The sequence below is a fragment of the Sus scrofa genome, chromosome 13 (genome assembly GCF_054392235.1).
Source record: "Sus scrofa isolate SSC_HxYL_T2T_F1_AM1 chromosome 13, Sscrofa_HxYL_maternal_Yorkshire_Landrace_v2.0, whole genome shotgun sequence".
Taxonomy (NCBI): domain Eukaryota; kingdom Metazoa; phylum Chordata; class Mammalia; order Artiodactyla; family Suidae; genus Sus; species Sus scrofa.
In genome coordinates this window covers 147,080,262-147,096,234 of record NC_139395.1, presented here as the reverse complement: position 1 = coordinate 147,096,234, position 15,973 = coordinate 147,080,262, and the positions used below count along the sequence as shown (strand labels likewise).

At 35.3% G+C, this 15,973-nt stretch overlaps 1 protein-coding gene across 15 annotated transcripts in view; it reads left to right on the top strand.

The window, feature by feature from the left end:
• ACAP2 (ArfGAP with coiled-coil, ankyrin repeat and PH domains 2) overlaps positions 1 to 15,973 on the top strand; it is a 156,146-nt gene that overhangs the window by 90,896 nt on the left and 49,277 nt on the right. For all 15 annotated transcript variants that reach the window (XM_021070084.2, XM_021070080.2, XM_084990742.1 and 12 more), the window contains 4 exons: positions 1,549 to 1,607; positions 3,386 to 3,569; positions 10,048 to 10,092; positions 13,330 to 13,425. In XM_021070084.2, the coding sequence (XP_020925743.1) occupies positions 1,549 to 1,607; positions 3,386 to 3,569; positions 10,048 to 10,092; positions 13,330 to 13,425 (384 nt within the window). The remainder of the gene's footprint in view (positions 1 to 1,548; positions 1,608 to 3,385; positions 3,570 to 10,047; positions 10,093 to 13,329; positions 13,426 to 15,973) is intronic.

Sequence of the window (15,973 nt, the reverse complement as noted above, 5' to 3'; positions counted from 1 at the left end):
AGAAAAACAAAGCTGGAGGTATCATGTGCCCTGATTTCAAAATGTATTGCAAAGCTACTATTAATCAAAACAGTATGGTACTGGCATAAAAACAGACGCATAGCTCAGTGAAACAGAATAGAGAGCCTAGGAATGAACCCACATTTATATGGGCAATTAATTTGTGACAAAGGAAGTAAGACTACATAATGGGGGAAAGGTAGCCTCTTCAATAAATGGTTTTAGGAAAACTGGACAGCTGTATGCAAAAGAATCAAGTGATTACTTTCTCACACAATACAGAAATAAACGCAAAATGGATTAAAGACTTAACTCTAAGATCTGACACATTATAAAACTTCTGAAAGAAAAATAGGCAGTATGTTCTTTATTCATTTGTTTTTGGGCCACACCTATGGCATGTGGAAGTTCTCAGGCCAGGACTTAAACCCTTGCCACCGCAGTGACTCAAGCCACTGCAGTGACAGAGCTGTATCCTTAACCCACTGAATCACAAAAGAACTCTGGCAGTATGCTCTTTGACATCTGTCTTAGCAATATGTTTTTTTAGATGTGTCTCCACAGGTAAGGGAAACAAGCAAAAATGAACAAATGGGACTACATCAAACCAAAAATACTTTTATACAGTGAAGGAAACCATCAACAAAGTGAAAGGCAGAGCCTACTAAATGGGAGAAGATGTTTGCAATGTCATATCCAACAAGGGGCTACTATGTAAAATATACAAGGAACTCATACAACTCAACATCAAAGCAACAACAACAAAAAAACCCCAGTCTAATTAAAAAATAGAGGGCCCGAGTAGACATTTTCCTAAAGAAGATATACAGATGGTCAGCAGGCACATGGAAAGATGCTTGCCATATCAAAACCACAATAAGATACCACCTCACACTTGTCAGAATGGCATTTATCAAAAAGATAACAATAAGTGTTGGTGAGGATATGGAGAGAGGGAGACCCTTGTGTGCTATTGATGGGAATTAAGTAACCATATGCAAGCTGTGAGAAATGAAGTTTTATTCTTGTCTTTAATCTTAGCAACCATTTAAGTTAAAGGGCCATATGATACTTGAATTCAGAATGTAAAACATTTAAATCCACAGATCTTTCCAAATGATAAACCTCTCACCAAGGTATAAGGCAGGTCTAGACTTGTTTTCACTTGTTGTGTTTAATGTATTGGAGTTAAGAAATTTCTGTGGTGGCTAGAGTAGAATTTGTACTTCTCATTTAAGTTGTCTTCCAAAGCCTGAATTAGGATCAAGGAAATAAATTGCTCTACTGATTGAGCATTGTATTTAAATATTAATGTAGATTTGAATTCATTTCTAAATAGAACTAATTTTGTTTTTTAAGCAGAGGATATTGGCTTAAAAATCAGTTGGTTTCTTTTAAAAATATTTATTTCTTATGTAGTCTTCCCTAAGAAATATAAGTGTTATTAGGATTGGAATGTTGTGGGAGGAATATAGTATTTTCAGAACTAAATGAAAATTAGTTTCTTTATTTCTTATTTTTCTAATTGTTTAATGTTCCTTCTTTTAGATCCTATTTGACCAAACTCAGAGATCAATTAAGGCACAGCTTCAGAACTTTGTTAAAGAGTAAGTCAATTGCAGTGAATACAACAGAAAAGCAACTAGTTAATTATCACATCTGGGAGCTGGTATCTTTTGAGAGAACTTATGAACCATGACTTACTGAAAATATTGAAATTATTGTTTATTTTTTTGCTTTGTGAAATTTTTGTTGCATTTCTTTCCAAATTACTTTGTAAAAGAATCATACTTTATGCCTTTCAATGAATCATTATACTATGAACCTTGTGTTCAGAATATATAGCTCAAATTGTTATAGATAAAACATTTTTCTCCTTTTTATGGTCACACCTGCGGCATATGGAAGTTTCTGGGCCAGGTTGAATCGAAGCTGAAGCTTATGCCACAGTCACAGCAACACTAGATCTGAGCTGCATCTGTTACCTGCCCTGCTGTTTGCAGCAACACCAGATCCTTGTCCCACTGAGCCAGGCCAGTGATCAAAACTCACATCCTCACAGAGATATCAGGTCCTTAACCCACTGAGCCATGACAGGAACTCCAAAACATTAAAAAAAAAATGTAAATAAATAAGTGGTTGAAATACTATCAGTTATTATAGTTGTCTCACTATGCTATTTTCTTTAAAGAGAAGATAATAGAATATATAAGAGTGAGTAATGAAGTGCATAATAAGTAATGAAAGTGAACCTTTTTTGTCACATTCATCACATTTGGTATGTACACTAAAATGAATCTAGAAATAATCTAGGAAAGTTTTCCTTTTTCACCTTAATAATTCAGTTTTTCTCTATTAACTCCTGCCTGAGAATATATTAAATTATAAAGTTGATTATGATATAGTATTCAGATATTATAAGCTGTAAATAGTGGCAGATCTTATGAACATAATGCATTGATGTTTTAGTTGGTTAGAATTTGTTGTCCTGGGGGTGATGTCTTGCAGATTGTTTATAAATTACTTTATAATATACTAATATTGAGAATGTCCTTATAGACTGTATACATGAAAATTTATGGTTTCTTAGAAAGAGTTTAAAGTCTCTGCTAGGCGTACTTTATTATTATTATTTTAAAATCTTTTGTCTTCAAGTTATTTTGCCTTGATAGAAAAAATAAAAGCAGAGGGATGTTAGGTATTTACCTAAGATCATTGATGAATTGAGGTTTCAGACTTTCAGGCTATTGAAATGGATACAGTTGCCCTTTATTGGTACATAATTCTTTTAGAGAGCATTATGTGTGTGTTTATTAAGAATATATTCGTGTCCTTTGGCCCACTGATTTTCTTCAACAAGAAATGAATATTATTTCTTAAAGTGTGGTCTATAGGCTACCACAACAATATAATCAAGGATGTGTCTTAAGGAAACCCCTCAGGTTTCTAGGATTTATCCCAAAGACATGAAGAGTTATAATCTTTGGGAGAAGACCCTTGGAATTTACATTTTAAACAAGTTCTCTATGGTATATAAAACTGTTGAAAAATCATTAAATATTAAATATTTAAATATTGGTTCATGTCCCTGAATTTGTCTTTAGAAAAATAACTAACTTAGCTTTTTATGTTTCTGTAATGTTAATTTGATAATTTATTTTTTACCTCAAATTGTATAGATTTAAGTAAGGAAGTGTCAGCTGACTATATCAGGAATAATATGTACTTAGAAATCAATATATATGTTAGTTGGAAGAGCTATTGAGGGTCATTGCACAGTGAATCAAATAAGTAGAGGAACATAAGAATTAAATTTTAAATGTTACTTGGCTAAAGTTTTTGATTAAGAAAGTTTTATGAAAGTTTCACTATGTTAATATTTTAGAGATCTTAGAAAATTCAAAGATGCCAAGAAGCAGTTTGAAAAAGTCAGTGAAGAAAAAGAAAATGCATTAGTAAAAAATGCTCAAGTACAAAGAAACAAACAGCATGAAGTTGAAGAAGCCACAAACATTCTGACAGCAACAAGAAAATGTTTTCGACACATTGCCCTTGATTACGTACTGCAGGTATAGTTATTATATTTTTTCAAAAAATGCTTACTGAATATGTCATTGCTTTTGAGCAATTGGACTGGAGGGACTAAGTAATACTATTTCTTTGAGTTCAAGATTGAACCATGACCTTTTGTGAAAAATTTTCATGTGTCTGTGTGTCATCTGTATGCACATATATGTTTGCAGATGTATGTACCTTTGGTTCTGATTTCTTTCCCTGTTCACTTAACATGGTATTTTTTCCCCTTTCTGTGTTTTGTGAAAAGCATTATTAATTACTGTATTTGCTTCCGTGGAGATGCTGTGTCAATTAAGATCCAGTTATTAGATGTAGTGTTGCCAGTTTTTACTGGCAGTAGTGGAAATAGCATTTTCAATGATTATAAATGATAACGTTTTTGTATACAGATCTTTTTCCTCATCTCTGGTTATTTCCTTCTCTCTCTCTTTTTTTTCTTTTAGGGTTACAGGTGTGGAATATGGAAGTTCCCAGACTAGGGGTCGAATTGCAGCTGAAGCCGCTGGCCTATGCTACAGCTACAGCAACGCCAGATCCAAGCCGTATCTGTGACCTACACCACAGCTCACGGCATCACCGGATCCTTGATCTACTGAGTGAGGCCAGGGATTGAACCCGCATCCTCATGGATACTAGTCAGATTTGTTTCTGCTGCGCCACAACCAGAACTCCCTGACTGTTTCTTTAGAGTAGATTCTTAGACATATGAAGGCTCACGATATTGCCAAATGAAAAAATCTTTCTAGAAACAGTGTACTCAAACTTGCATTAGGTGCTGCTTTTGAAAAGTAGAGACCAGTATTTGGTAAGTTGCCATATGATCTGGGACAGGGGAATCCCCCATAGATTGTTGACTTAACAGTGGTCACAGAGTATTTCTTAAAAAAATACTGAAGTAACCATATGCAAATTAGTTTTTAAAAACTATTCAGATAGTTTTGCAGAAGAAGTTGACTTTTAAGATTTTTTTCTATTAAGTTTCTAGTCAGTAAGTGGGAAGTTAAATTTTTGAAAATGAAATGCACTCCATTTATTAATGAAAGGCTTCTGGAGTGGAGTGGTCTCTTAGCTACCTCACCTTTCTAGCACTTCTGCAGTAGTATGAGTACTGAGTTTGCCTACCCCATTCTACTGAAATGGCTCATGTTAAGGTCTTATTCATGAAATACATTTTGCTTTTTAACCGACTTCACTATTGTGTTCCACTGAAATGGTAGACCATACTCTTTCTTGAAACATAACTTTCGTCTCCATGTATCTTAGACCACTTTTAGGTTTCTTAGCTACTATTTCTTTTCAGCTTCCACCTTGGGTTTCTATCTTTTGTCTGCCTTTTCAATCTCTTTTTAGGGTTTCATCTTTGGTTTTGTTGTTTTCTGATTTTATGATTTCTCTTACAGTTTCATTATGCCCTTTGCTTGAATTACTGCCATATATAGGTGAAAAAAAGCTGTTTTCCTCAGAAGTACTTCACTCTTTTTGTGTTGGAAATGGAAATGTCTTCTTCTCAAATGGCTTCTTATGGCTGTTACCTAACTGAGTGGTGTCACCCTCTTAATAATAGAAGTTCAAAGTTGGAGAATCACGTCATATATTCTGCTTTGTTCTCAGCTTCTATATCTGTCAGTCAGAATTGCCTTGAAAAGTTCTGTGTACCTCTTAAATCTGTTGTTCCTCACTCTTTTGCAGCCCCAACACAGTTCTTGTCTGGAGTATTAAGATGTTCTTATAAAAAGATTGATCTTTCTTGCCTTGCTTTTACCCACCCATTAGCAGTTCTTTCTCTGTTCTGTGATCAGAGTTACTCAAACTTCTCCAGGCGGAATGAATCATTCTTGCTTCTGCTTCTTCTGTGCTGCCATAATGTTGTTATACACATTGCTGTTAGAACACTTATTGTAATTATTTACTTAGATGATATCCCTTTCCTCTACACCAATGATTAGAAAATAGGTAATGTTTTTTGAAAGAATGTACAGCTTAATTTAAAATTTTATTTGGGGAGGGTGAAATTAGCTAAAATAGTCATTATTACCCAACTTACACACTATAAACTATCCATTTCCTTTGGTGTCCATTCATCAGTTTCAAGTTAGGACCTTACCTCTCATAACTATTAGCTCATTTGATTCTTCTAATGAGAACTGTTGTATTATTTTATTATATGGCGAAAGTATCTATTTAGGAGAATAGTAAGTAATAAATATTCAAATTTATAGTTTGTTATGCTTTACTAGAAATATTTGAATATACTTTTGTTTTTTCAAATATATGCTATTTTTCACTTCTAAACAGGCATTTTAAACATTTTCCTAAGGTTTTCTTTAGGACATTTGAAAGTTAATATATTTATTCCTTAAAACTGAATGGGGAGTTCCCGTTGTGGTTCAGTGGAAACGAATCTGACTAGTATCCCTGAGGATGCAGGTTTGATCCCTGGCCTTGCTCAGTGGGTTAAGGATCCGGCGTTTCTGTGTGCTGTGGTGTAGGTCACAGACGCGACCTGTATCTGGCATTGCTGTGGTAGGTCAGTGGCTACAGGTCTGATTTGACCCCTAGCGTTGGGAACCTCTGTGTGCCTCAGGTGCAGCCCTAAAAAGGCAAAAAAATCCCCCAAAACCAAAAAACCCCGCACAACTGAATAGACCTTGAAACAGATATGCAGAAGAAACTAGTGCTTAATTAAGCAAAGTTATTTAAATTTTTATTTTTTTTAATTCAATGAGTTTTTTTACATTTGTAGTTGTATAGCAATCATCACAACCCAACTTTATAGCATTTCTGTCCCAACCCCCCCCAGTCCAGCCCCCCAAATTGTCTCCTTGAAAACCATAAGTTTTTTAAATTCTGTGAGTCAGTATCTGTGTCCACTGTATCCTTTTTTTAGATTCCACATATAGGTGAGAGCATATGATGTTGGTGTTTCACTGTCTGACTAACGTCACTTAGCATGATAATTTCTGGGTCCATCCATGTTGCTGCAAATGCAATTATTTCTTTCCTTTTTTATGGCTGTGTAATATTCCATTGTGTATATGTACCACATCCTCTTTATCCACTCCTCTGTCAGTGGACATTTGGGTTGTTTCCATGTCTTGGCTATTGTATTTAGTGCTGCATGTATCTTTGGAGTACATGTATCTTTTTGCGTTGTGGTTTTCTCTGGATAGATGCCCAGGAGTGGGATTGTTGGATCAAATGGTAATTCTATTTTTAGTTTTTTGAGGAATCTCCATACTGTTTTCCATAGTGGTTGTATCAATTTACATTTCTACCAACAGCGTAATAGGGTTCCTTTTCTCCACACCCTCTCCAGCACTTATTGTTTGTAGACTTATGGATGATGGCCATTCTGGCTGGCGTAAGGTGGTACTTCATAGTGGTTTTGATTTGCATTTTTCTAATAATTGGTGATGTTGAGCATTTTTTCATGTGCCTGTTGGCTATCTGTATATCTTCTTTGGCGAATTAGATCTGCCCATTTTTTGATGGGGTTGTTTGTTTTTTTGGTATTGAGATGTAGGAGGTATTTATAAACTTTAGAGATTAATCCCATGTCAGTCGTTTTCCTTTGCAAGTATTTTCTCCCATTCTTTGGGTTGTCTTTTTGTTTTGTTTAGGGTTTTCCTTTGTTGTACAGAAGCTTATAAGTTTAATTAGGTCCCATTTGCTTATTTTTGTTTTTATTGTCATTACTCTGGGAGGTGGATCAGAGAAGATATTGCTGTGGTTTATGTCAGAGGGTTTGGTCTATGTTTTCCTCTAAGAGTTTTTCTAATTTCATTCTTTTACATGTAGTTGTCCAGTTTTAGATTTTTCTTCATTTGTTTTTATTTTCTGATCAGTGCTTTAAAATTATCCTATTAGGAGTTCCCGTCGTGGCGCAGTGGTTAACGAATCCGACTAGGAACCATGAGGTTGTGGGTTCGATCCCTGCCCTTGCTCAGTGGGTTAACGATCCGGCGTTGCCGTGAGCTGTGATGTAGGTTGCAGACGCGGCTTGGATCTGGCGTTGCTGTGGCTCTGGCGTAGGCAGGTGGCTACAGCTCCGATTAGACCCCTAGCCTGGGAACCTCCATATGCTGCGGGAGCAGCCCAAGAAATAGCAACAACAACAACAACAACAAAGACAAAAAGACAAAATAAATAAATAAATAAATAAATAAATAAATAAAATAAAATTATCCTATTAAAAAACAGGCAGAGTATTCAGTGGGAAGGACGTACTCTAAAGGCAGATATTCTATAATCTTTTGACAGTTTTTAGAAAAAAGTGAATAGTTCTTTTTGTATGTAAACATTTTATTCATTAAGTGTATATGTAAGAACGGACAAAAATAAAATGATTTTCTAAAATGAATTTCTAGAGTTGGGAGAGATAGTACAAAAGGCAACTTTCATAATTTAGTGATCTTTCAATAGTTTAGTCTAATTAAAATATTTGTTTAAAGTCCATTAATTTATTTAACAAATGCTTATTGAGTACTTAACATAGACAATTTGGGATGTAGAACTGGGAGTAAGGCAAAACCTTGCTCTCATGGAACATATGTTTTAGCTGGGGAAAAGACATAAATATATAAGAAAGTATAAGATAGTCATGAAAACTACAAAGAAAATACATAGGGTTGATATACTAAAGAGTGCTTAAAGGCCTACTTTTAAAAAAAGTTTTATTTATTTATTTATTGGGTGACACCTGTGGCATATGGAAGTTTCTAGGCTATGGGTCAAATTGGAGCTGTAGCCTCCGGCCTACACCACAGCCACAGCAACACGGGATCCTTAACCCACTGAGTGAGGCCAGGGATCGAAACAGCATCCTCATGGATCCTAGTTAGGTTCGTTACCACTGAGCCACAATGGGAACTCCCTTAAAGGCCTACTTTAGACTTTTGTGAAGAAGTGCTATTTAAGCTGGTACTTGATAGATAAGAGCCTGTGCCCATCTGGGCATAAAAACCATGGCATGAAGACAGAACATATATAGAATGTAGGCATTGAGGTGGGAGTAGTTTTGGGTTGTGGTTGGAGCGCGGGAAGAGGGAAGGTTGGAGTTCCCGTTGTGGTGCAGCGGAAACGAATCCGACTAGGAGCCATGAGGTTGCAGGTTCAATCCCTGGCCTTGCTCAGTGGGTTAAGGATCCAGCATTGCCATGAGCTGTGGTGTATGTAGGTCACAGACGCAGCTCGGATCTGGCATTGCTGTGGCTGTGGTGTAGGCCAGTGGCTACAGCTCCAATTAGACCCCTAGCCTGGGAACCTCCATATGCTGTGGGTGCGGCCCTGAAAAGACAAAAACAAAAAAACAAAAAAAAACAAAGGGGGAAGTTAGTAGAAAATTGGGTTGGAGAGGTAATCAGGAGCCTCATCACAAAGGGCCTTGGAGGTTGTAGTAGGGAGTTGGGAGATTTCAAGGTAGATGTAATATGATCTTATTTATTGTTTAAAAAGATCACTGTGGTTGCTATGTGAAGAATGGAGTAAGGAGTCCAGAGTAGAAACAGACTGGTTCATAGATTGTCGCAACACTCAGGAAAAGATGTGGAGATTGGTGGTAATGGTGAAAAGTAATAAGTATTTGTATTAAAGATAAGTATTGAAGGATCTTCTTTTTTTTTGTGTGTGTGTTTTTTAGGGCTGCACACACAGTATATGGAGGTTCCCAGGCTAGGGGTTGAATCAGAGCTGCAGCTGCCGGCCTACACCACAGCCACAGCAATGTGGGATCTGAGCTACGTCTGTGATGTACACCACATCATGGTAGTGCTGGATTTCCAACCCACTGAGCAAGGCCAGAGATTGAACCCAAATCCACATGGATACTAGTCAGATTCGTTTCCCCTGTGCCACAACGGGAATCCCTGAAGGGTCTTTTTTTTTTTTTTTTTTTTTTTTTCCCGTCTTTTCTAGGGCCACACCCATGGCATATGGAGGTTCCCAGGCTGGGGTCTAATCAGAGCTGTAGCCGCCGGCCTATGCCAGGGCCACAGCAACGCGGGATCCGAGCTGAGCCTGCAACCTACACCACAGCTCACCGCAACACTGGATCCTTAACCCACTGAGCAAGGCCAGGGATTGAACTCGCAACCTCATGGTTCCTAGTTGGATTCGTTAACCACTGAGCCATGATGGGAATTCCTCCCTGAAGGATCTTAATGACTGGTTAAATAAGGAGGGTGGAGAAAAGATGGAATTATAAGAAATTCAAGTATTTATCAAGGTAATGGTTTAATCAGTACAATTTTATGGTTTTAAACATGGCCAGTTTTTCCTTTGAGTTGAAAAATGGAATGAATTTTGTTGGTATGTTTTTCTTAACTGTTTTTGCAAAAAGGTTAAAATTTTTGTTTTTGTTTACTTTTCTGGAAAAGTATTAAAGTGTTAGAATAAGCAAATTTTACAATGTTTCATTCTGGGTTAGTTTTTAGAATAATGCTTAAGTGATTAATCAAGTGTATTTTCCCTCAGATTAATGTTCTTCAATCAAAAAGGAGATCTGAAATCCTAAAATCAGTAAGATATTTATTGTAATGATGGTTTAAATATTTTAGTATGGCATTAAATGTATGTATTTAAGTATTTTAAAATAGCACCTTATATGTGTGTGTATGTGTGTATATATGTATATTTATTGACTTATTTATTTATTCCAGGTTCATAATTAATCTTCTTAATGTTTTTGTATTTCTTATGTGTCCCTTAGCTGCTTTTTTGTCTCCTTTATGTTACAGTTATTTATATGTGTCTCATCCTCTAATACACTGTAAGCTCCTTAAATCAGAATTTCAGTATTTGAGATTGAGGGCACACATAAATAGTATCATTTTACAGAGTTTTTCCCTTAGGATTGTTGATAATGTATTAGCCTTTTGGAATGAAGTTAGAAAACAAACAAGATGAAATGTGAGGATCACTTTTATTCCCTGAGCCTTTACACAATCATGGCAACAATGATTTTTTAATTTTTTTGTCTTAAAGCTAACAAGGAAGTGGGCAGAAGATGGTAGTGGTATGGACATTACATTCTTTCATATTTTGAGAACCTTAACAATAATTTCTCCTCTCTGATTTTATTCACTAAAGTTTTTTTTTTCTTCTTTTCTCAAAGGGTCTCCTGAAATTGCTTTTGATCCTTGTCCCCACCTAGCTTTTTCCTAAATTCTCTGATAATACTTATGTTATTTCTTATCAGATAAGTACATTATACTTCCTTTTTACCTCCACATCCTTTCTAGATTGAGAGTAATGTGTGTTAATGGCAGAAAATGGGAAAATAAAATGTATGAAGAAAGAACGAAAATATTTATAAATGCTACTACCAAGAGAGAACCATTGTTAATATCTTGGTGTAGTCTGTGTGTGTGTGTGTGTGTGTGTGTGTGTGTGCATGCATGCCTGTTTGTGTGTGTACATGAATGTGTATATATACCTTTTAAAATTACATTTAATTTTTGAAACAAAATAGGTATCATTACCGTATACTGTTTTATAATTTTCTTTTTTCACTAATACACTCCAGAATCATCATGTGCCACCAAACATTTTTTTTTTTAATTTAACAGTGACTTTTGTGCAGGTAGGATTCTACCATATGAAAATAGTAGAAGTAGGCACACTTTTTTTTGAAGGGTTGGATAGTACGTGTTAGGTTTTGTGAGCCATATGGTCTGTGTTGTGCCTGTGCTATTGTAATGAGAAGGCAGTCATAGGCAATATGTAAATGAATGGCATGACTGTGTTCCAATAAAACTTTTTTTAGGAGCATGGAAATTTGAATTTTCTATAATTTTCACATGTTATGAATTACATGTCTTCTTTTCATTTTCTTTAACCATTAAAAAATGCAAAAATCATTGTTAGCTCATAGGCAATCTAAAAAGTTTGGAGGGTGGGTAGTTTGTAGGTTATAGTTTGTTGACTTTGAATATACCTTATATTAATTACTTATTGATGGGTTTTTAAGTAATCTCCCTGTTTTTGACATAAAGGATAACATTATGAGGTCATTCTAATGAATAATATGATTATGTCTTTAGAATAGAGTAAGATGAGATTACTTAGTCAAAGGATTTAAGCATTTATTAAGTTTTTAAAATATATTGTCAGATTTTAAAATATATAAAATATATTTTAAAATGTACTGTTGAATTTTCACGGATAGTGTGTGAGAATGAACGTTTTCCCACATTTTACCAACATTGGGTGTTAATTCCCTCTACTCTAACTGTAATTTGGTAGATAGGAAGTATCATCTCATTGTTAAATTTTGGATTTCTTTGGTAGAAATGAGTATGAACATCTCCTCCCCCCTCCCCCCCTGTTTTTTGTTTCCTTCATCTCATTTTCTGTTGGTGTATTCATGTTTTTCATATTCATTTGTAACATCTCATGTCTATTAAGACTATTAACCCTTCGTCATTTGTTTTTTTCCTAGCTTATCTTAACTTTTAATATGCTTATTATGTGTTTTGATGTGTAGGCATATTTAAAATTTTTATGTAGTTGTAGCTATTAGTTTCCCCACTCTTTTAAAAAAATAATTGTTGGGTTTTTTAAAAGTCATGGTCACAAAGCTGTACAACTGCTGTTGACTGATTCCATAATAATATTTTAGTGAACTGTCATTGTGTTTTTTTCATTGGTTTTTCTCTTCCAAAAAAATTTCTTTTGAATGATTCTTGAGTATTAAGGACCTTACGACCTGTTTTAGATTTCAGGGAATTAAACAGATGTCTCTTCTTGATAAAATTGTATGGATGTTTGAAGGATTCTTTCAGTGTTGTGATTGAATTATTTTAGTTCTTTCTCATGTAAAAACTTAACTAGTAAAAATAAAAGTGATTTTTCTCTCATGAAGAGATAAAATATAGAAAAACTTAGTAAAAAATCTTAACTCATTAACAATAGTTATGGATTTTTGGAATGAATACAGCAAAATCTCCATATTGACAAAAATCTCTTGCCTCATTTTATTTTGGTAGCTTGAGAAAAAAAAATTGTCCTACTTTGTGTTGTGCTTAGTGATCTGGCAGGTTGTAAAGTGTTTGTGATTGTTTTGTTTTGAAAAGCTTTGTGGAGTTCCAGTTGTGGCTCAGTGGTAACGAACCCGACTGGTATTCATGAAGTTGTGGGTTCGCTCCCTGGCCCTGCTCATTGCGTTAAGGATCCACTGTTGCAGTGAGCTTCGGTGTAGGTTGCTGGTGTGCCTTGGATCTGTTGTTGCTGTGGCTGTGGTGTAGGCCGGCAGCTGCAGCTCTGATTCTACCCTTAGCCTGGGAACTTCCATATGCCATGGGTGTAGCCCTAAAAAGAAAAAAAAAAAGAGGGAGAAAGCTTCATATGTCCCCTCCTAGTTTTTTAATATTTTATTTGTAATTTTAGGTATTGCCAGTGTGTTTGGTTGAAAGACACACAAATATTTTATAATGTACCTTGGGAGATGTTGAAGCTATTGAAAACTTGATTCTTTGCATTATTGCAATATGAATTTTGATCATTTGGATATATTCTAAACAACTGTAATTTGGGACATTGTTAATTTTAATCCACTCAGAAATTTCTTTTGTATAAAATTCTTATATTTGCAAATATTTTTAAAGTATTCTCAGTTTAATTTTAAATAGATTTAATATTTCAGGCTCTTATAGAGTCATTTTTAAAGAGTAAATAGGATCAGAATTTTAAAAAAAATTTAGAATATTTATCTAAGAACTGACTTTTAAAATCCTAACCTTCGTTTCCTCCTTTTAGATGCTATCCTTTATGTATGCACATTTGGCCTTCTTTCATCAAGGATATGATCTATTTAGTGAACTTGGGCCCTACATGAAGGATCTTGGTGCACAGGTAATGTTCTCTATTTCTTGATTCTGTGTTATATACCAATATATGTGTTTTTTTCAGTTGAGATGTAATTGACCTGTATTTATTTCAGGTATACAACATAATGATTCAGTATATGTATATACTGCAAAATGATTACCCCAGTAAGTCCGGTTAACATCCATCACCTAACATAGTTATAACTTTTTCTTTCTTCTGGTGAGAACTTTTAAGATCTACTCCTTAGCAACTTTCAGATATACAATATATTATTAACTATAGACACCATGCTGTATATTACATCCCCAGGATTTGTCTATGTTATAACTGGAAGTTTCATATCTTTTGACCTTCCTCACTCATTTTGCCCACTCTCTAACCTCCACCTCTAACCATCTCCAATCTTTTCTGTGAATCAGGGATTTTTTTCTTTTTTTTTCCTTTGGATTCCACATATCAATGAGATCATACCAAAGTTATCTTTCTCTTTCTGACTTAGTGTAATGCCCTCAGACTCCATCCATGTTGTTGCAAAAGACAAAATTTCCCCTTTTTATGACTGAATAATATTCCTGTGTGTGTGTGTGTGTGTGTGTGTGTGTGTGTGTGTGTGTGTGTATGTGTGTACGGCACATTTTAAAATCCATTCATCTGCTGATGGACGATTAAGTTACTTCCATATCTTGGCTAAATAATGCTGCAGTGAACATGTGGTACAGATATCTTTTCGAGTTAGTGGCTTCAGTTCCTTCAGATCAGTAACTAGAAGTGGCATTTCTGGATCATGTAGTAGTTCTATTTTTAATTAAAATTTTTTAAAATTGTAGTTGATTTACATTATTCTGTCAGTTTCTCCTATACAGCATAGTGACCCAGACATACATCCATATCCTCTCTCTTTCTCAAATTATCTTTCATCATGTTCCATCACAAGTGGTTGGACAAAGTTCTCTGTGTTATACAGCAGGACCTCATTGTCTATCCATTCTAAATGTCACAGTTTGCATCTGTTAACTCTCAACTCCTAGTCAGTCCCACTCCCTCCCTCTCTGCCACTGGCAACCACAAGTCTACTGTCCATGTACGTGAGTCTGTGTTCTGTAGATAGGTTTATCTACAGAGGAATCTCCATACTGTTTTATCATGATGGCTGCACCAGTTTCATTCTAACCAGCAGTGCTCAAAGGTTTCCTTTTCTCCATGTCCTTGACACTCATCTCTTGTCTTTTTGCTGACAGCTATTCTGACAGGTACGAGGTGATATCTCATTGTGGTTTTGATTTGCATGCCCTTCATGATTAGTGACATTTGGCCACCTGTTAGCCATATGTATGCCTTCTGCGGGAAAATGTCTTTTCAGATCCTCTGCCTGTTTTTTAATTGTATTGTTTAGGGTTTTTTTTTTGTTATTAAATTGTCTGAATCCTTTATATATTTTAGATATTAATCCCTTATCAAATATGTAATTTGTAAACACTTTTTGCTATTTGGTAGGTTGCCTTTTCATTTTATGGATGGTTTCTTTTGCTGTACAGAAGCTTTTTGGTTTGATGTAGTCTGACTTACCTATTTTTGCTTTTGTTGCCTTTGTTCCAGTATATGTATTTTTAAAGAAATTTAACATATTGGGAAATTTGACATTTCATGGAATATGTTGATAGGACATCCAACCCAGATTTGGAAAAAGGCAAGACCTTCTCATGCTCTAGGTATTCCCCACATCTTATCGAACATTAGATTCCACCCTCATCCTACATTAAATATAAATTATCAAAAAAAAATTGGTTTGTAATTGGCTAATTTCAATAACTGCATATGATGACATTTATTAACTTCAGTTTTGCAGTTTTTAACCTTCCCGGGTCTCAGGTAATTTTGCAGGTCCTTGAAAAGCATCTAAAACCCCAATGCCTATAGTGCCTAGTGGGTAAAATGGCTTGGTTGGAAGTGGCCATTTAGGATATTCTTTCAGTAATTCAGTTATGAGATGATGACATCTAAAACTAGGGTCATGGCAGTAGGGTTGGAGATAAATAGATATACTTGGGGTATATTTAGGATATAGCTAATTGGAGGATGGAGGAACATGATGAATTCAGGTTTAAATGTGTTGATTTTTGAGGATAGGACATCTAAGTGGATGCATCTGGAGCTCAGGAAAAAGCTAGACTAAAGGAGGTAATAATTGCTAATGTAATTGCTAACATATAATTGAAACCCTAAGAGTGGATGGATTGACCCAAGTGGAGTTAATAGGTATTTCAGAACTGTGGAGCCATTTTAGAAAAACATAAGTGCCCAAACCTAATAATTTTGATTTATGTAAGTGAAGGTCAAGGTCTACTAGCATGGAATAAAAAGAGAATCTAGCTCAGTACAGAGCCCTAAAAATGACCTACTCTTAAGAGATGGCTGGTTAAGAAGGGCTTGATGAGAACATAGATGAGAGAGGACTTGGAAAACCAGGAGACCGTGATAGCACAGGACAAGGAAGGAGTGTCTCAATAAGATAGGGGTGGTTGTCAGTACAAATATTGGAAAAAAGTTCAAGTAAATCTAAGACTGAGAACTA